Below are 22,341 nucleotides of genomic sequence, written 5' to 3' on the forward strand. Positions count from 1 at the left end.
AAAAAAAAAAAAAAAAAAAAAAAAAAAAAAAAAAAAAAAAAAATCTCACTGTGCAACAGTTTCGCACATTATAATAGGCTTTTAAAACAAGATTCATTATCAGATTTCTTTGGATATTTTCTGACTTTAATTTTTACACCCAATTTATGAAGGCTGTGGAGATTCTCATTTTAATATATTTCATCTGGGCACAGAAACTGCATATAAAATAGTTATATATTACTTTTCATTTTAAACTTATACTATTTAAATATCATGTATTTTATATGGTGTAGCATCAATAAAACAATAAATGTAATATAATGGCTAAATAAAAGTAATTTCTCCAAAATAAAGAAATAAATAAATGAATTGAAGAAAATCTGATTAATTGACGAATCAGAACTTAAATCTCTACATATAAATACATACATGTAGGAGTGTAATCACATTCATATAGATATACACATGTGTAAATAAACACTTCTGACCAAATGATGGAAATGAGCCAAGTTTGTAAGTCTGACTTATTTTTATGGCAGTGATCAAAGACTTGTACCAATGCATGCACTTCTTCCCCCGTAAACAACACAGAGCTAAAAACATCTGGCTGAAGTAAACAGAAAAGTCTGTAGATAAGGTGTCTGCTACTTCCTCAGGGATAGTGTCTCTCCTGGAACCATTTTCTTACCAATCGAGTCACTAAACTACAGAAAGAAAGAAATTAATTTCCTTTTTTTATAAGCAAAGCACAAAGACAAAATTATATCTGAGCTGAGCAAATCAAAAAAAAACTGAGGCTTTTTAGGGAAAAAAAAAAAGATTGTTGAGATTATCCCAAATACCTTCTTTAAGAGAAGCATGAATATCTTCCATATCACATCTGATTTTAGCTCTGCAGTTTAACAACTTCTTATCCCAGGTTATTAAGACCTCCCTCTGACATGCACCAACTTCTTCATAGTCCAATTTAACTTTTCTGGACTGGAGTTCATCTCTGCTTGCTAAGAAAAAAAAAGAGAATTTACATAAGACCAATGTGTTTTTAAAACAGTACTTTTTTGGGCAAAGGAGCTGAATAGGCATTTCTGAAATGAAGATATAAGAATGGCCAACAGACACATGAAAAAATGTTCAACATCACTCAGCATCTGGAAAATGCAAATCAAAACCACACTGAGGGCCGGCCCGGTGGCGCACTGGATAGGTGCGCTGCTTGGGAAGCGCGGCGGCGCTCCCGCCCGAGGGTTCGGATCCCACATGCAGACCGGTTCCCGCTCACTGGCTGAGCGAGGCGCGGGGGCAACGCCGAGGGTTGCAATCCCGTTGCCGGTCCCCAGTCCGGTACGGGGGCAACACTGAGGGTTGCGATCCGTTGCCGGACACGGGAAAAAAAAAAAAAAAAAAAAAAAAAAACCCACACTGAGACATCATCTCACTCCAGTTAGGCTGGCTATTATTAAAAACACTGAGAACAACAAACACTGGCAAGGATGAGGAGAAAACGGAACTGTTGGTGGGACTGTAAAATGGTGCAAACATTATGGAAAATGATATGGAGGTTCCTCAAACAACTACAGAGAGATCTACCATATGACCCAGCTATTCCACTGCTGGGTATAAACCCAAAGGAACAGAAATCATCATGTCAAAGGGACACCTGTACTCCTATGTTTATTGCAGCTCTATTTACAATAGCCGAGAGTTGGAACCAGCTGAAATGCCCATCATCAGATGAGTGGATAAGGAAAATGTGGTATATCTACACAATGGAATACTACTCTGCTATAAAGAAGAATGAAATACTGCCATTCGCAGCAACATGAATGAACTTAGAGAAAATTATGTTAAGTGAAATAAGCCAGGCACAGAAAGAGAAATACTGCTTGTTCTCACTCATAGGTAGGAGCTAATATAAATAAATAAATAAATAAATAAACAAAAAAGTATTAAACCATCATAATAATTCATTGAACTTTTCAAGAAAAGAGAACACTACTTTGGTTGCTGGGGGTGTAAAGACGGGGAGGGAGGGAGGAAAGGGCCATGAAAATCAATTACATTGAAAATAAAATAAAACATAATATTTTTAATATCTTATTATATTTTTAAAACCAAGCCGGATGACTTACAAATCAACCACTAACACATTCTCAAAAAGAAAACTTAAAAAAAAATTGAGGGTACATAAAAGGGTCTCAAACTTTGAATTATTTCATGTGAGAAAAATATGAGAAATAACCTCCTAAGAAGGGTTTACTCTGTACCTTATACACAGTAACTCTGCTAAGTATAAAATACAAACCATGTAGGCTATGCTATAAATTTTAATTTTTTGACAAATGTGATAGCCTTAGAGGTGACAGCTCAGATCATCTTAACCATTAAAGTGCTAATATTTTATATACGACATATATACAAGAAGACAATGCCTCGTGCTAACCTTGATTTAAGAAATATTTGACCACAATAACCTGATACATTTTTATAACTATTTCCAGAGTTATCCACACTGCCCTCAACAACACTAGGTTATATGTTCCTGTGTTCGTTTTTAACATTCTTAAAAAGAAAAATTCATTTCACTCAAGTTAACACTAACTGCACTTTATAAATAATATAGAATTCTCTTTCATTTGGTGGTCTAAAATACAGGCCCAGAGTTCATTAAAAGAAATGCCTATAAAAGCAATCACTATCTTCATTTGGTCTTTATCTTGAATAATTGATTCCAGAAGGGGAGAATGAAGAACTGACATGTGAGTATATTTCTTCTCTTTCATTAAGATCACGATGGACAGCAATTTCTCAGTGATCTGTATCCACTCAAGCTCACAGTGTTTGGCCACCTTACCTTCTGCAACACAAATCTTTGTCATGCATCCAAAGTCCTCGACAGCACAAAAACAATACGAAAACCAATGTTACTCTTTACTTAGTGTGCTTGAAACTGTTTCAAAAGAATTCAAATGTCTTATAACAGACTTATTCAAGCAAGGCGGTAAAAATTGTGTAATTAAAAGTCCAGACATGATCAAAAGATAAATTCACTACAAAAATATTCCTCCTGGATACCACTAGATGGCTTTCTAACACAGATTAGCTTTGCTTCGCAATATTTGGTTTATATTTCTCTAGTATAACCAAATAATTTTTTTAAAGTGGTGGGTTTATTACATCTGACAACAAACACAATCCTACATTTAGCTTTACAAATGATTTTCTTCACAATGGACAAAGCATAATATTTCCTAAGATTTTTTTTTTCCTCCAACCTTTTCTAGATCACTGCTCATTTAAAATAATCAGAAGCACCTACTATGCCAGCCTCAGGCCCTGAGAATAAAATGGTGAGTAAGAACAGTTGATATCTGCCCTCAACTACCTAACTACGCAAAAATAAGGAACCATCAAGAAATGATTATCCATTGGCTAGAATTTTAATAGGTTCAACTTTTTTTTTTTTTTTTTTTTTTTTTTTTTTTTTTGATCTAGAATAGGTTACTGAGCTCCACCTGGTTAAGGGAATATTTAATGGCAGTAGTCTCCTACAGAAATAAACACAGAATTGATAAAGGTTTCTGTGAATATATTCCAAATGGCAACTCCTAGGTTACTGAGCTCCACCTGGTTAAGGGAATATTTAATGGCAGTAGTCTCCTACAGAAATAAACACAGAATTGATAAAGGTTTCTGTGAATATATTCCAAATGGCAACTCCTTTCTTATCCTGTCAAATTGTATAGTATAACTGAGAATACACATGTACTCATTTATATAAAACATTCCATTTCCTTATATTAACATACATAGTTGAGAAATACTGAGGTATACTGGGATGAGAACCATGAAGAACAAACCTGAGTTTTAGGGCTTGTTCCGCTAGTACATCACTGTCTGATCTTAGGTTAATTCCTTAGACTCCCCAAGCCAGTCACTAACTCAGCAGGAGAATGAAGAATCTAGCTAAATAATCTCGTAAGATCATTTCCAGCTCAAATAATCTAAGATTCTGAAAGTATCCTTTGATATCTAATATAAGATTCTATCTATACATACTCTTAATTGAAATATAATTTCATGTCTTAAATTTTTTAAGGGAATGATAACCATCCTTTTTTTAACCTCTTTTTCTATTTATGAGTTAGCTCAAGATGTAACAAATTGCTTAAAAATATGAATTCAACTTCTTTTGAAAGTTTAAGATTTTGAAATCTTTGAAAGCTCAAGTGGGTATGCCACTTATCACAACAAACTTTTTAAAGCTACGTCAGTAACAATTAATTAAATTTTTAATTTTAAAGACAAAAATTTATTTCCTAAGGGTATTTAAAATCTCTTGTACTTTTCCTTCTGCTAAGAAAATAGCAATAAAAAAATGTGTCCTTGCAAACTAAATAATATTGTTAAGATAAAAAACTGAATTGAAAAATAGGTATAGTGGTAATAGAAATCTTGAGATAGATGATGAACTCAGAAATGTGAATACTTGTACTAAAAAAGCTTTTTGGAAGACAGTACAATAAAAGCAAAAGAGAGAAAAACATAGATTGTATATTTGCCAATAATCTTAAAAGTTAAAGGGCCCACTTAAGCAAAATCATTCATTTTACAGATGTAAAAACAAGGTCCTTTTATGTTTAAGTGCTTTGGCAAAGATAATGGCACATTTACATATATATACATATATATATATATTTTTTGATACTGTCTGGGCATCTCTTTGTGTTTGGTTCTATCAGCACTGGGGAAAATTACATCATTCTTTCAAATGCTGAAAAACATATTCTAAAACATTTGATATTCATAAACTTAGCAATAATGTCCCATAAATAGCACAGTAGCTATTATAAATTATTTGATTATAAATTGAATAATTTGAATGCTTTTTTAAGTAGATAATCTATAAAGCATTAGCAAAAAACAGGAACTTTGATTTGATAACAGATAATTATAATTAATTAGCTGAACTGGATACAATGCAAACAAAATTTGTTTAGAATAGGCAAATATGCCTATTTCTCCCATTATGGACATAATCAGCCTGAAAGTTGAAAAGCATATTTAAAAGAAGAAAATTTTCTTTTTCATATTTAAGGATTTTTAAAAGTAGTGCACAATGATATTAAACTTTCAGTCATATCAAACACATTGATTCCATATTATCTACATTCTGTATTACCCAGATAGACTTTAAGGGCTTCTGATGTTTTATATCTACTTAAAACGCAAATCTATTTCAAACAAAAATACAAATATCTTAAGCTGACCTTTCCCATATCATAACCACCTCCCAAAATAGAAATAATATCAGTAGATATTCCCGAAGTAGATATTTTCAAAGTGTGCATGCAGTCTGAGAGTGAGTGTGAGTGTGTATAGAGGGGAGAGGTTTAACCTACACCCTTGAGTTACAGCATTGTATCACTCAGCCCTGTTTGAATGGCTAACCTTCAAGTTTCTGGTTTTCTTTTTCCATTCGAAGCAACAAGATTTGTTGGTGTATAGCCTTTCTCCACAAACTTCTCAGTTCTTTTGATTTTTTTTCTTCAACCTTCTCTGGGTCATCGTCACCAGACAGGAATAAAACCAGCGGGTCCTCCTCCATGGTTGGAGCAAGAGGGGACAAAGGCAGCAGCTCATTCCTGTCCAATCCATCTGCAGAGAAGAAAACAGTGAGAGGCATTCCTTAGCAGTAATCCAACTACAGAAGCTCTTTCTAGAACAGACACTCCCTCATCTTATCTCCCACATTTAAAGGTTTTCGCTTTCCCAGTAACTCTTATTTTCTGGAACTAATGATTTAAGTAAATTCACTAGACTGAATTCCCCTTTCAGATTTCCCTCTTGCAGTGAAACGAAAGCATAGGTCATTTCACCACTTCTCCTTTCTACACAAGAAGACCTGTAATGGAGGTGCTACGAAATGAACTGGCCTGTCCCCAGAGTCCAACACTTCTGCAATTTATCTGTGCATATTATCTGGCTGCGCAAAACAAGACAATTAAGTGCGTAGGTAAGAGCGATCTCCTAAGGTCAACATCTGCGTCAGAACCCGTCAAGAGAAAAGCAGCGGGTGACACTGGGCCTTTCCTGGCTGGGCATGGCACTCCCTCTACCCTCTCCTCCTGGACACCCCCTGACTGATCTGAAGTTCATCCTCTCCCTTCGTTCCAGGCCATGCTTCACACTACTGCCAATTATTTTCCTATTAACAAACATGATCATGTCTTTTAAAGTGCTTCAATGGTTGCTCGTATCCCAAAGAACAAAGTCCAAACTACTGGGAAAGGCCTCTAGTCACCTCTCCAAGCCTCCGTGTCTCAGTGTCGCATGCGATGCGTCCCTCACGCGGGATCCTTCGCGATTCTCTGACCTGCACAGTTCTCGAAAATGACCCCGGAGCTTTGCTATTCCCTCCTGCTGAAACATGGTTCTCCCAGCAATTAGTTTGAATAAACATCTAATTTTTCCATGAAGCTTTCTCTGACCATCCTAGGCAGAGTTAATTTCATCTTCAGTATTGCCACTTGTTTTCTTTTTTTTAATTCATTGACCTCTGCCATTACCCTTATTATTTACACTGGCTTCCTTAAGTTTTGTTGTTGTTTTTAAATTTTACTCTAAGGCTCCTTTGTAGCTTCTTGAACAAAAAAAAATTTTTTTTTTTGGTGGCTGGCTGGTATGGGGATCTGACCCCTTGACCTTGGCGTTATGACACCATGCTCTAACCAACTGAGCTAACCAGTCAGCCCCTTTCTAGCTTCTGAGTTGAATACTCAATACAATTGACTTTGGCCTTCTTGTTTTTATATGAATGCATTCATGTTTGTTAACTGTCCTCTTAATTCACTCCATTTTGATATGATCATCATATTTTCTTCCTTCTAGTTTCCAGGAGTACAGTTTTCAGTTTCCAAACACATGAAATTTTTTGGTTGTTCTCTAATTCGTGACATCTTTCTTTCTATGGCACTGTGGTCAGAGCATTTCAGTATAAATGATCATGACTGTCTGAAGTTTATTTTAAAAACTTTACGGATAAGCACATAATTAAGTTTTATGAATGTTCCATGTGTGCTAAAAATAAATAAATTTTCCCTATAGGGGAAAAGAGTTCTCTATAAATATTATGTCAAGCTTGTTCAATTGTGTTATTCAAATATTTAATTTCTCTGCATTTATTTTTCAGAGAAGAATACATTAAAATCTTCCATGAGAGCTATTGGCTTATTTATTTTTCCTGTTAAGTGTTATTTTCTAGTTCTCAGGGCTATATAATTATGTATGTTCTCATTATTGTTACATGTTTTTGTTTATGGTTACATTTACTTTGCCCCTTTAGATGTTTTTGTTTTAATTTCTAATAGGTCTAATATTCAAAGAGAGCTGCCCATACTCTCTTCTGGTTGATGTTTGCCTTGTGTATTGTATCCACTTCTTCATTGTTCAACTTTTCTGTGTCACTTTGTTTTCTGTGTGACTCTTGTAAAAGACTATGTTGCTTTTCTAATAATAAAAAGATTTATGACTTCTTTTCTAGCACCATCTTTGTTTCCCCTATGCATCAAGGAATAGGCCCAATGAGAGGTTTTAGAAACTCACTCTCTCATTAATTCATTAATTCATTCATTCAGCAAGCAGATACTCAATGTCTAATGTGTTCTAATGACACATGAGAAATAAACCACTATATCAGATACAGAAAAAGAAGTTATTTCTCCACCATACTCATGTAAATCTTTTTTTTTTTTTGTATACAAAAGAAGTCTTTGCTTTATAAAATAATTCATGTTGCCTTTTAAAATGAGGTGAATTTGGGGTGAAGTCATACCAAGTGTGCATATCCTTTGAGTCGAGGAGAAAGTCTAGCATTCATACTTTTCCCCTGACAAGGTATGAGTCCTAGTTATGCACACTTTGGTGCCTGAGCAACCCTCGAGTAATCCTTAATGTCTTGGGGACTATCTGCTCATGTGAAAATGGGGATCTTTGGCAAAGGTCCTTTCCAGCTAAAACTTCCTGTGGTTCTGTGGGTCTGTGATGGATGCTTAGGTTAGAAGTCAGTAATTGTCTTAGACTGTTTGGGCTGCTCTGACAGAATACCATAGACAGGGTGGCTTATAAACCACAGAAACCTATTTCTCACAGTTCTGGAGGCTGGGGAGTCCAAGAACACAGCACTGGCAGAGTCCTGGCTCACAGCTCTCTTCTCCCTGGATCCTCACACCGTGGAAGGACGCGGAAAGGGAGAGAGGGAGCTCTACAATCTCTTTTATAATGTCACTAACCCCATGCAGAGCCCTCATGGGCAAACACTCATTTACGATGTAGTATTTTTGGACTTATAAAATCATATTACTTTAAGGAAATCTCCCCAAAGATAATATCTGTCATACAATATCCAAATCCATTCAACCTGGGAGACTTGGCCTTTGAAGGAACCTAAGTATTGACTCCCTCCCCCTTCAGCTTTTTTGTCCACACCTGTTGTCTTTATTTTTTTGTTGCTTGTTTTGTTTTGTTTCTTATTGAATCATAGTTGTTAATCGTGTAAATCTATACACAGAGAATTTGCTTTCCATTCCCTACTCTGTAACACTTTTAAGGAGTAATTCTCTAGTGAGGACCACACAGACCTTGCTGCTGCATTGCTGAGGGAGATTTGTTCATGGGAGAAGCAACCCTGAGGAAAATGCGCTGTCGCCACGAGATGCGGCGAGGAGTGGCAGGGGTTCCTCCAGTGTTCAGGGACTCATTGCTGCAGGTGGAAGAGGTCCTTTTTCTCCCTTCTCCATCACTGTAGGAAGCAAATAAATATATAACATGCAATGAGAACTGCATAACATGGCACTTCACAACAAAATGTTAGCTCAAGCCATTCGCAAGTTCTGCCACAGTCAAGCACCAGCCACAGGCAACATGGAGCAATGTGTCACCAGGCACATTGGTCACTCAGGCCAACACATTCTGGGGAAACTGCATTCCAGGCCACAGCCCAGTCATGAGAAGCTCACCCATTTCTACTCATTCCTTAGTAGCCCATCAGTCCTAATTCTAATCTGAAGAATAGCAGTATTTAAATATATGGAGGAATAAGGTTGCCTAAGTAATGAACTCATGCTTCACTAAAGAAATAAAATTAATAGTTTATTCTAAACAATGTAAAATATTTCATAAAAGGCTCATGAATAACTTTTCTTACAGCTCTTATAAAATAAGCTGACAAAGATAGCTTCTATTTGCCAGTGACTGTTCAGATCTGTCTCCGAATTGTCAGCTACAATAGTTGGATCATTGCAAAACACAGCTCAAATATAGGCAGAATGGTCAATTTTGGGATTATTGTCAGGTGATATATTAAAAAAAAAAAACTGGGATCAAAGATTAAACAGGCTAAGTTAAAAAATATTAACCAGTTTAGACCCCTTAATAGTTCAGTAGCCCAAAAACTAATAAATAAAAATAAAAACAACAACAAAAATTACCCAGATTTCTTTATATCAGGACTTCTTAGAGAGTGTTAATACATTGGCATGCATCGTGACTCTCCAACAGGGAAACGGTACATAAAGATTCCCTAAATTATTTAAATTAATTGATCCAAGAATCACTTCCCCAATTTCGGGGGGCTGGGAGTATTACCTCAGTCTACATTAGTGTTTTGTGACACTTACATGTGAAAATGCTGATCAACTCTAAGAATTTCACTTCCTAGGAAAGATCACTCTAGGGTAATGTGCAATAAAAGGTCATTATGACTCAAAGGTACTTTAGAGACCAACTACGTTTGTAGCTGTTTGTAGCTGCACACGTTAATTGTTGCTGTTAGTGGCAGGAGTATTTTAGTTTTTTAAGTTTCACAATTTTTTTTAGCTTTCTTGAGAGAATGATGAAGATAACAATATTTACAGTCAGTAATACCAACAAAAGAAGGTATAGGATTTTTTACAGAATCAAGAAGTTCAGATAGGTCAGAAATGAAAGTCAGCTAGAAAAGCCACAAGCCTCTCACATACTCAGAGGAACCTAACAGCGCTGAGGCAATTAATAGTGAGGAGAATAATTCAATACCTGCCTGTCATATTTTTATTTACTCTGTGTGTCCAGTTAGCAGGCAATTCACTTATTTCTAATCTGGCTCTATCTTCCTGGAAATATAACTTTTGGATTAGCTAGTTAAGATGTTTAAAAGGACATATCTCTGAGCTGCTGCACAGACAGCAAGTGTCATGATGTGTTACGATACCTTACATAGTACTGAATAAATATGTTCATCTTTACTTCCACTATGGAAAGCATTAAAGTATTTCCCTTTTAGAAACTGCGATTCAAGTGTCCTGTATATAATAGTTATATCCTGATAAATACTCTTGAAGTGCTCTGTATCTTCATTTTTGTAACACTGGCTTACTGGCAGTTATTTGTAACATTTCCAGTTCATGGGTATATTTCTAGCTTCTAGTGTAGTAACAAGCAAATAGTAAGGACACAAGTACACACTAAATAAATTAATATTTTGTAAAACCATATGAAATACTAACTCAGAAGGTTAAGTAAAGTGGACAAAAAATATTGGGTAGGCTAACATGTCAGGAATAAATAAAAGATCTACCTTCTTAAAGCCCTTTATTGGAAGTCATAACTTATAGTCTTTCTGGCAGAAAGTCCCAAAGGCTTTACTTCCTAAAAGTATGGGCTGAGTTGCTGATGGCACCAATGGGTATTGACAATGACAACACTGTTAATAAGCAACAGAAAGCATCTTTTTTCTAGTAAGTGTTGCTCCTTTCCTACGTAAGCCATCTAATTTATAATTTAAGCTTTGAAAGCTAAATTAAATATCTATGTAAAAACACTTATTTCAATGCACCACAGGGTAAATGTTCAACAAATATTGGTTTCTCTTGACTATGTTAATAGCTCTAACAATCAAAACTAGAGTAAACCCAACCAAAAGATTCTGAAATGTTTATATTTTAATGCTGGAATTAAAACATCTTTTAAGAATCACCTTCCAATTCACTGTTAAGGACATATCAAGTGTTTAGAGAGTACTAAAAATAAAACTGAGCAGTACCCACATCAGTTTCATTATTGACTATAAATGATAAGCTTTGGGGGGAATATATTATAAAACAGGTGCATAAAGTGCCCTTTCATAACACATATACAAATATGTCCTAACACGTATCTGAAAATTACATAACATCTAAATTTTTATAACCCTGTAATCTACATAAACTGCCAAATGACAAATTTTCCTCCCATGTCTGAAATGCAATGGCCAGTAATAAGCCAAAAATTAGCAGTCAAAGTATAAGATAATAATATACTGAAAGGAAGAACTTACATAGCAGACCACTGACCTTTTATCTTGTACTAAAAAACGACATCCTGAAAAAGCAGTTTGGTTGCTGAGATAAGACAAAAAAGCTGTTCTGCTTCATTTAGTAAGAGAAGATGTGTACTCAGAAGTCAGATTCCAGATAAGGATTTAACCAGTCAGTACACATATGCAACTTACAGCAGTTTTACTGCTTGATTTGCATTTAGTCAACAATCTGACATTCATAAGGTGGTCATTTCAAGAATCAAAACCATATGACACACTGTGCATCAAAATTCCTATATCCCAATCTGGAAACTGCACTGGAATAAAGGGGAAAAGTGTTTTTTCTTTCTTTCTTATTTATTTTCATTTTTTTACTGCAACATTATTTTTCTCTTAACTTCTCCTTTAAAGTTAGCAGGGAGGCAAGCACAATGCTTATTTTTGAGTGAAAATAAAAATGAAACGTGGTATTTACTACGATAATAACAAAGCTAAGACTCACCAAAAGCACATACTTTATATCAGGTATTGATTGTTCTAAACATATTACAAGTATGAGTTAACTTCACCCTCACAGCAACCTTACAGGATAGGTATTATTATTATTGCAATTTTTAGCAGGAAAACTGAAGTAGAAAGAGGCTAAGTAACCAGCCCACATGGACAATCAGTGAAGGAGCCAAGCCTCAGATCCAGGCGCTCCAGAAGCCAGACACTCGGGGACTGTAGTTTATTGTGCCAATGTAAATACTCTTTGAATTAGACCCACAAAAACAAAGCTGTCAGGACTCCCAGGATCTAATGTGTTTCTGGTGGAAAAATATCAGTCTCTAATTAGCATTAAGTCTCCTGGCCAGCTACTTCTCTCCATTTTTTAACGGAATAATTTCATTTATCTCAGCAGAAAAATAACTTCAGAGCACTACTAGGTGCTTCATTTATATAAATGTCTATTTCCTTTGCCTTAAAATAATTTCATTCTAAAATGTACATAATTTTTATTTTAAATAAAAGGACCAAATCAAAAACACCTTAAATTACAATAAAATACACATATATTGGTCTTTTAATCATCTTTACATTTTTTAAAAGGTGAACAAATTATAACTGTGCCCCTATTTTTCCATATAATCTTTTCCCTCCTTCATTTGTATTTTGAAATATAAAGGTGCAGAATAAAATTGCTTTCCAAGAGACATATTCAGGAAAAGTTTTCTGTGGCAGCACTACCTTTATCAGAAATTTACGAAATGAAAAATCCATAACTAGGAAGGATGTACAACTTGGAAAACTCCCACCCATTTTTGTATTGGTATATTATATATGGAATATATATCATCATTCATCGGTTAATCAAGAACCACAATCTGGAAATACAAATGAGGGGTTTATAAGGGAAAAAAAATCCCATATTATGTGTATCACCATGTAGGCTGAAAGGGCTGATTCCAAGTCCCCTGTACACAGCATCAATCAAAAACCTATGGATATAATATGAAGTCCTCCCTCAAAAGCTTCAAGATAACTTTTAATATATCCTGGAACAAGCAGTTGTAGCCTTTACAACATCAACTATAAAATTAACATTATACTTCTTATAGTTAACATGGAATTTTTAATGCATACTTGCCTACTTTACTGAGAATTAATTCACTGGATAACTTACAGAATGAAGGTTTTCTAATGACCACTCACAGGGACTCAACTTTAAGCAGGATATAGTCATGTTTTATTTCCTGCCAAAGCAATACAGACATGCTTTGCACAAAGGTAAATTCTTCTACCAGGAACCAGTTTTACAGAGTTGTTCTGTTGAGCAGCAAACTGCCTTCCATCGCTCCCCACCCCCAGCACCCAACTAAAACTAGCAGCATCATAAAGTCCAAATAAATAGCTACACCTTGGCTAAATATATATCTAAACCACAACGGATTACAACTCAGGAAAGATAACAAAATTTGATTAGTGTGACAGCAACTAGTTACCAGAAAACTGAAAAAGCCATTTTTGCAAATGCCTTAAGAAAGGCTGCATGGAACCATATAGTGATGAAATTTTAGTTTTTTTCTACAGGATCCATAGTAAATTTAACTCATACGTGCATCAGGTGCACTAGTAGTTTATATAAGTTATGGCTTTCAACTGGATACACATCTGTCATCCTATGGAAAATCTTTACCAATTAAATAAAATCGAGATTGAACTATTCTAGTGGAAATCAGTATATGGCATCTGAGCTATGAGTCAAAGACATAGATTATTAGTCAGTGGAACAATGTGTAGGAAAAAAGAATGAGGAGAACAAAGGGTTTTATTTCCTAAACTCTGCACACCAAATGCAGACTTATGGAAAAATAAGTAAGTCTGTACATCGGAAATTAAACTATCTCTGGTAACTCATATTTCAAGCAAAATATAAAACAATCTCCCTGGGGCTCAATCTAACCATGTGTAAAATGAGGAAATTGTAGGCCAGATGATCTCTAAAGTAACAGACCTAAGTCTATGCCTGTAGTGGAACCTAAAAGGGCATAAGGCAAAGAAAGTCAACATTTCCATTAAGCTTTAAAAACAGATAGGTGTTATTTAAATGGTGTTTATACCCCACCACAAAAAAGTATAGGTTAACCAAAATAATTTTCTGGGGGCTTTTTTCTCTTGAACATCTCATTCTAGTCCAATCTTTAATACTGTTTTTATTCCAGTTACAAAGAAATCTACATGTTAGTGGCCCAAATAGGAAGATGGGCATGTATGTGTCTCATTAGGCTCATGATATGAGCAAAGTGTAAAAATTGGAACTGAGCAAAGAACAGCTATTTGCAGTTAAATTGTTCAAATGGATGTTCACCACAAAAAGCACTGAGTCGAGAGGCAGAGATGTCATCACAGATGTGGTCAGACTTCCCTAAAAAGGAACTAGGTGTTTTCCTCTGACCAGACCAATGGAAGTTTGTAAGCCTTTAGCAATGTCTCAAAGTGACCAACATGAGGAATTAAGATGAACAGAAGTAGATTAATAATCTTCTTCAGGTGAAAACCAGATTTGATTTTATGAGTATGTTTCTTTTAGGATGCTCATGTCTACATCTTCTAGGGATATGGGATAAACTCCTCATATGTACGTATCTAGCCTTCCAGCTAGCAAATACACTTTGATTAACTTAAAACTAAAATTAGGCTTTGATTGGAGGCCACAGCAAAGCTCTAAGAAAGTTTCAACATGAAATAGAGTAGAAACAGGATTTCTGTTTGTAATCAACATTTTAAATGGTTATTTGTGATCTTTGATTATACCGGGGGTCACATTTTTCCTATTATGTAGACCTCAGACCACCCAGAACAATGGCATGCATTCAGGAGATAACTAAAATGGCTTTTTAAACTAATGGCAACATTCAGTTGGAAGAATCTGTGAATTTTTAAAATGAAAATATTTAGATCTCTAATCACCTTGATTCTGAAGCAGTGTCCTGTCTAGTACAACAGGAAAACAAGGAATAGCATTAGAACAGAGAGACAGAGATACGTCCAAAACCAGGATTCAGAATAAAAAGGCATTCCCATATAAGTCGTAAGTATCATTTACTTTTCACCAATAAACTTCAATACAAATAATTTTTAAAATATAACCTTAAAACCTGAGAAGAAGTTATAAGGAGTAACAAAGATGCTTGTTGATGGAAAGGATATATTATATACTTGACAAATGAATATTATGAAAAAATAGCATATTATCAAACACAGTTATAGTTTAACTACTAAACAATGAAATTACATAAATTTTGAACAATTAATTTGAAGGTGAAACAAAAAATACAATTATTCCCTTTCCTTTATCATTTCAATACTGTACAGAGAATCTATTAACCAACAAACCATAATGTTAAAAAAATCTTGGTTCCTTTTTCTCAGCCTGGTTAAAGAGTAACCTAACATGTTTTTAATAATTCAGGATAGTGGTCCTAAAAAAGGATGCCTAACCTGAATTTAAAATTCCAAATCTCTAAGATTCACAAGACCCTTCATGCTATCTGAGAGTTGCTATCAACATGATCCAATACCCATTAAGTGCCTTACACTGAGATTCAGATAAGTCAGTCTGTTATTGAAAAAAATCAAAGAAATGCCTAGGAAATATTCTATATGCAGTACTTAAACATAAATATGTATTATATTTATCACTTTAGTACAGTTGTTTCAATTGGTGGCTTATAGGTTGCATAAAATACGTCAAGAAAGACTGAGAAAAAAAAAGGTGTGATCAGGGAAGGTTTGCTTTGTATGTGTTAGCACTAGGTCTTAATCCAAATGATATAAAGGTTAGACTCCAGGGTCCGAGGCAAAGAAACACACAAATAATACAAAAAAAAAAATCTATAATTCAAAAGATAATCATATCATCAAAAAGCTTTGAAACTACTGGCTTAAAAAGTTTTTGTAATAAAATTAATTGGAATTGAAACCAATATATCAGAAGCAGATTAGAACAAACACAATGTAAGGATGCATAAATGTCACTCCAAAATCAAGCAGCCAGTTTTTAGTAACATATCAGTATATCACTCCAAAAAATTTTGCTTTGCAAACAGAGGACACTGATCTCACCTGATTTCATTTTCATACTGTGGGGACAGTCTACCTGAATTCTGGTAAAAGCTTTTCAGGAAAGAGGGGGCAGTGAAGGAGGGGGCAGAGAAGGAAGTGTGAAGACTTGGAAGACTGGAGGAAGAATTACTCTCCTTGTGCATGCGTCGAGCTGACGGAAGAATGCTGAGTACAGAAAATATAGCAAATTTGTCTTAATTTATATTTCAGCAAAAAATCTTTATTCACTATGAAAAAGCATATAAACAGCTTCTTGCTATTGATTTAACTTTTCCTTTCAAGGCTCATGGCTAGATCTTACATGGGAAAAGAAAAAAAAAAAAAGGAGCATGCAGTTCTTTATTTAGGTGACTATGACCTAGTTTGACTTTTTCACAAACTGAATTCCTCATCTACACAGTATTTCTAACCATCTGTGTTTGTCTCTAAAAAATTCTTAACAATTTTAAGACAAAAATGTTTGTTTTTACATGCAAAAGACACTTCAAGGGAAAAACTAGGAAAGCATAAATAATTACAGGAAACAAGAAGGAAAAACTGATTATCAGTGGTTCAAAGACTAACTATTTGAAAGATATAAACCCTTCTAAATATTTAAGAACAACACATTTGGTTGTTGGAAGTCATCTTAATACCTTTGGCTTAACAAACATTAATATCCGTGTTCTTTCCAGAAGCTTGTGGAATTATGCCATTTTGGTTTAATCCAAAGCGCTAAATCTCCCACATAGTTCTTTTTTTTTTTTTTTAGAAGTTTCCTTGCATAGCAAGTTTACAATGACACAAATAGCATCTTTTTATATTGATAGAAATTGTCTGAACTTGTATGTTATAAAATGTGAAAAGAATTGAGATATCATTTATAGTCTAAAATAACTGATGTTTTTAATTCTTGAAAATAATTTTTCCTGGAAAAAAAAAAGAGATTTGTTAACTTGGATAAATATAAATGAAGCAATCATTTAAAAAATCTTAGTATACATATGAATACTTAATCTCTTTAACACAGGTACAAAAAAAATCTGAGGATAATTGATTCTGTTGATTTACTTTATTTTTATATCATAAATGTTTTTTTAAAAATATCAAATCATTCAGAAAACAATGAGAAAAAAACTGTATCCTTAAAGGAAATGCTGGTAAACTTGATAACACTTGATGTAAAAATTAGCCCTCTCTCTTTACTTCCAGTTCTGTTTTTTTCTCTCCAACTGGCATCCCTATCCAACCCTATATTCTGCATCAAACTCACAGGTAAAGAAGAAAAACAAAATTAGTTCTAAGATAGAAATTCTGATCTGTGCTATACAGAAAGAAATATAATCATTCTACAATTCCAGATTTATCTTCTTTACTATTTCTCACTAAATGTCAAACAATTTTGTTAAATTACTTTTTAATACCATCGAAGATAATTTCTAATGGACACTGCCTGTCAATTGTGGTATGTATAGTCTTCTTTATAGATACCACTTTATTCTAGCTAAAATTTGTAACAATTTTCATATTTGGCCTTAATTTATTATGTAATAAAATATATCCAAATATTATCTCATATATGAAGATAGTTTAGGTGATTTTTTTTGACCCTGGAATTTTACCGTAGCCTAACAGGAAGTTTTATTGCTATGTTATTTTCAAATCTGCTGGCTTTGATTTTTAAAGAAGACTCTGAGTAACATGTACTGTCAGCAGGTTTTCAGACAAAACAATTGCATGATACCTTGTTTCTCCATTTTTCTGAAAGAAAAAAAAAAGTTTTCATCCAAATGCATTAACTCTTCTCTTTGAGTGTGCCTTAACCTGCCTTGTTTTCCTTAGTATCTGAGGAAAACAAATTTAATTTATTTTTAGGGTCTTTCTAAACACCAAAAGTTGGCTATATAGCACGAAGTCACAATGCAGCTTGACTCCAGAGTGATCAACACGAGGTGACAAGACCATCTGAATTCACAACTGGAGAGAGGTCCACACTCACCTGCACTGTTCGATGGAGCTCTGCCTCAGCAGAGGGGAGCGCACCCCGGGAGCCCTGCCATCCTGTAAAGTCAGCTTTCTCTTTGTGCTTGAAGGCGGGTGGCTGAATGTGTGTGCCCGTCTTCGAAACTGCGGGGAGTCGGAATCCTCTTCTGGGAACGTGTGCCAAGCTGAGGACAGTGGGGAGGCTGGTGGTGTCCCTGGCGGTGAGTCTCCCGGCGAGTAGTCCTGAAAGGCAAGCAGAAGGGAGGACTTTCTTTCCTGCGTGGGTCACGGCAGACCTGTCGAAACACAGAGCTCAAAAGTGACAGGGCGCCTCATCTTCTTCCTGAGTCATGACAAAACTGTTTTTTTTTTTTTCTTTTACTCAATCTATGCTGAAGGCTCATCAGTATCACCACAACACATTTCTTCTGATAAGCAGCTGCGAGAGCATCCGTAAAGATAGACCAGAAAGTGAAAGGGGTGATAAGAAAAGGTATTCTTGCCCCTGACGCTTTGTGGTAAAATGCTATAGCTACCGTACCTTTCTCACTATTGCCAGAAAGATGAAAAGAGATCATGACCAGAAGAGGGTGGAGTCTGTTTTTATGTATCTCCTAGTTTCTGTGACATATCGGTTGCATGCTTCCTGTACTGTCAAAACAATATCACAATGCCTAAGTGCCCAAGTCTCATGGCAAAGCCTTCAGGAAAATAAAATAAAGCCTGGTCGGTATCTTCCTTCACTATGGCTGTTTCTATCCAATTACATGTTCCCTTAGGTAAATTTCTTCTAAAAGACATGAAAAACAGGAAATGGATGAAATGTGAGCTATGCTGGAATGCATCTCATAGTGCATGGATAGATATCATAAATCTTTCAATTTAGATAGGTATGTTGTTTATACTTTACAGGACAGACACCACTGTAGAAATGTTTCTCTTGATGAATATGGGTTAGGGATAATAGACTCATAGCTGGACTAGGTCCCCGGTTCCATCAACAGGTAGTCTAATAAGAATGCTTTAATATTTTTCCATTATAAAAACAGGTTGCATATGCCTCAGGTTACATGCTGCATGATACAGGAAGGCAACCAAACCTACTGAGAGTTGTCTATGAAATAAAGAAGAGCCAAAGGGTGCAGTTACAATGATAAAAAATGAGGAAAAATAGTAACATAAGAAGAGAACAAAAAAAACAGAGCACTGTACAAGCATAGTAATTACATGGCTCATTTTTAGATAGCTTTGGATCAGCAGTTGCTCAAATACTGTCCTCCAAAGCATACTATCTCCAAACAGTAAAATGCCTGATAGAGCACAATCAGCCTGTAAGGGAGGTGTTCTGACTCAACATGAGAAGGCTTAGCTGCATAAAGACAAATATGCTAATACCCAGAATCTTCTCATTTAAAATAATAACCCCCCTGGGGACCCGGGGCATGGAGAAGGGGACTGGACCTCTCTCCCACAACCAGGCACAACAAGCCAGCACCTTGGGTCCCACCCAGTGACCCGAGGCATGGAGCCAGGAACCAGACCCTCCTCCCACAACAAGGCACACCACACCAGTTCCTCAGGGCCCACCCAAGGAGAAGAGGACTGGACCTCTCTCCCACAACCAGGGGCCTGCCCAGGGACCAGAGGCATGGAGAAGGGGACCAAACACACCCCACAACCAGGCATACTGCCAGTGCCAAGGAGCATACCAAAAACAGCACCTCCATGTGGGTGGCCCACCACAGCCACCACAATAACCATGGCTGCTGCAAAAGCAGCTAGGCACCACAGCCACCATGCAGATGGTCCACCAACCACCAGAGTGCATTCACACAAGAAGAGTCACCAGCAGAGACAAAGAAAAGAAGAGGATGTCTCTTTCCACAAAACCCATTTCAGAGTGACAGAAGAAGCATCTGCTCTATGATAATATTGGGGGACCTGATCACACCTCTCAGCATTGGACAGATCATCTAGGCAACAAGTTAACAGAGTAATCATTATTCGTTCAGAAGAAGAGAAGAAACCTAGGGTAATTAGAGGGGGAGAGGGGAGGAAGAGGAGGATGTGGAGAGATTGGACAAGGGGCATAAAGAATAATTACGATTTGCAACAATATATATGCTAGTGATATTGATTTAATCAACATATCTCAATGTTCAACCCCAAAAATATGTATAATCGATTTTGATTCAATAAATAAAATAAATTTTTTTAAAAATTGATGATACAGGGCCGGCCCGGTGACGCACTGAATAAGTGCGCCGCTTGGGAAGCGCGGCGGCGCTCCCGCCGGAGGGTTCGGATCCCACATACAGACCGGTTCCCGCTCACTGGCTGAGCGAGGCGCAGGAGCAACACCGAGGGTTGCGATCCCGTTGCCGGTCCCCGGTCCGGTACGGGGGCAACACTGAGGGTTGCGATCCATTGCCGGACACGGAAAAAGACAAAAGACAAAAAAAAAAAAAAAAATTGATGATACAAAAAAAATAAAAATTAAAAAAATAAAGAAAATAAAATAATAAACCCAAATATTTATTTTTTAAAAACCTATAAAAGACAATAAAATAACTAAGCACACATATTATCATATCAGTGTTGCTTTTTGCTAAATCACAATTAGTAACAAACAAGGGAGCTCTGATTAGATACCTTCTCTGAAGCAAGACTGTTGGACCGTTCAAAGCCATCCACACTTCCAAACCGACCTCTCATTCTGTTAGCTCCCTGAGTGAAGAGAATAAAATTAAATCCTTCAAAGAGTTTGAATTTTCACTTCAAAACTATAAAAGGCAGTGTCAGGTGGCCTCTTCATTTTAGCATTAAATTAATCCTTTAGGGGTTGACTCAAATTTGTTGGCTGTTTTAACAGCAATTACAGCATGGTAAACAGAACTATTCTCAGCCTATCTCCATTATTTCTAAATCAGCCATTAGATAACTAGATACTCAGACCAAGCTTTTTGAAGTTATTTTGGTTACAAGGTTACACATTATTCATCCAGAAGGTCAGTGAAAGCCCATTAATTCTGTGTCTCATAGATAAATGTTGATGTGGAAGATCAGCAAAATGAACCAAAAAAGTTATAAAGAAAATGGTTTAACAAACACTACCTCCACACAACCTAGATTACAAACATCATAATTCATATTATAAGGTTATAATAAACACATGTTAGAAACAAAACAGAAAAAAATGTATTCTGAAATTTATCAATTTTTGCTTCACTCATTATCTGATAATGCAAAACAATTTCAATAAATCATTGCACTCAAGAAGACCAGATATCAGTCTGCTTCAATTTTGGGTAATTAGTTCTTGATTTCCTCTTCACATAGTCCTCTGGTGTGGATTTCACAGATGATCTAAGAAAGAGGGACCTAGGTGATCATCTTTCTATTCCCCTCACTTTAATGGGAAGAAACTGAGGCCAACTATTGAAGAAAAGAGGACAGAAAGGCAGGTCGGAACCACATCGACAAGGTCTTAAGAGATAAAATACAGACTGAGGCGTTCTACACAACTCTATCCATGGAAAAGCTCTAAAAAGAATGGCTGAAAATACAAGTCAGGACAATGTGACAGTGATGTTACAACATTAAAAAATGCACAATATTTGCATAGTACTTCACAGTTTTAAAGTTTGTCTCCATATATTCTTTTATTTAATTTGGGGGTGGAGGATTAAATTTCATTTTATTTTTTTATCGAAGTAATACCTGCACAAAGTTCCAAAACTCAAATTTTGCTACCACACTAATAATGGAAAGTGGCAGTCACCAATCCCCTCTCTCACTCTAAATCCCACTCCCCACATCAAGCCTTGACATTACTTATATTGATGCTTCCAGTATTCAGTTTACACTACTATTCTTTAATCTTTCCATTTTAGGCACTATCTGTTGACTTCTTAACTATGAGAAATAAGACTTTAGGATTCTTCCTTCATTACCCACTGCTCACTCCAACCACACACACGTGCACATGCATGCACACACTGCTCTCTTCCCCTCCTCCCTACATGTAGTCATATCACAAGTTTCAGTTAAATCAGTATTTTGTGCTTAGATTATTATGACTTTGTAAATACTATCTGCAGCTGAGCTACATATTTCATTATGATTACATCTGATTACATCTCATATCTTGTACATTTGTTTTTCATGAAGTTAATCACTACTTCGGCAATCACAAATTTATCATGAAACTCTCCAACAGCTCACAATACAGTCAAACATCACGTAATCCATCAATTACAATTCTTCCTTTTTCTTTGAGGAAAGAAAATTTTTTCATTATGGAAAACTCTGTCTTCCTGCCCCAATCTGGACTCTGCAATTTAGACTCGCTCTATGGGTCTTCTTAGTATTTTCCTTTATGGTAAACCTAGAAATTTCCTTTAACCCTCTCCTCCGTTGGTATTTTTGTTTCCTTAATCCCTAGTCTTCCTCTTTTT

At 35.7% G+C, this 22,341-nt stretch overlaps 1 protein-coding gene across 2 annotated transcripts in view; it reads right to left on the reverse strand.

The window, feature by feature from the left end:
* TBC1D4 (TBC1 domain family, member 4) overlaps positions 1–20,663 on the reverse strand; it is a 37,411-nt gene extending 16,748 nt beyond the window's left edge. Inside the window, exons 1-6 of one of the 2 annotated variants that reach the window (XM_008572374.1) lie at positions 20,537–20,663; positions 17,901–18,127; positions 8,619–8,779; positions 5,431–5,637; positions 2,834–2,836; positions 825–983 (exon numbers count right to left, since the gene is read on the reverse strand). In XM_008572374.1, coding sequence (XP_008570596.1) covers positions 825–983; positions 2,834–2,836; positions 5,431–5,637; positions 8,619–8,779; positions 17,901–18,127; positions 20,537–20,599 — 820 coding nt within the window. In that variant the 5' untranslated portion in view covers positions 20,600–20,663. Of the gene's footprint in view, positions 1–824; positions 984–2,833; positions 2,837–5,430; positions 5,778–8,618; positions 8,780–17,900; positions 18,128–20,536 lie in introns of those variants that run through there. The other variant, XM_008572375.1, reaches the window with a different exon arrangement.
* Between the last annotated feature and the right edge of the window lie 1,678 nt (positions 20,664–22,341).

The sequence above is a fragment of the Galeopterus variegatus genome, unplaced genomic scaffold (genome assembly GCF_000696425.1).
Source record: "Galeopterus variegatus unplaced genomic scaffold, G_variegatus-3.0.2 Scaffold777, whole genome shotgun sequence".
NCBI classification, from domain to species: Eukaryota; Metazoa; Chordata; class Mammalia; order Dermoptera; family Cynocephalidae; genus Galeopterus; species Galeopterus variegatus.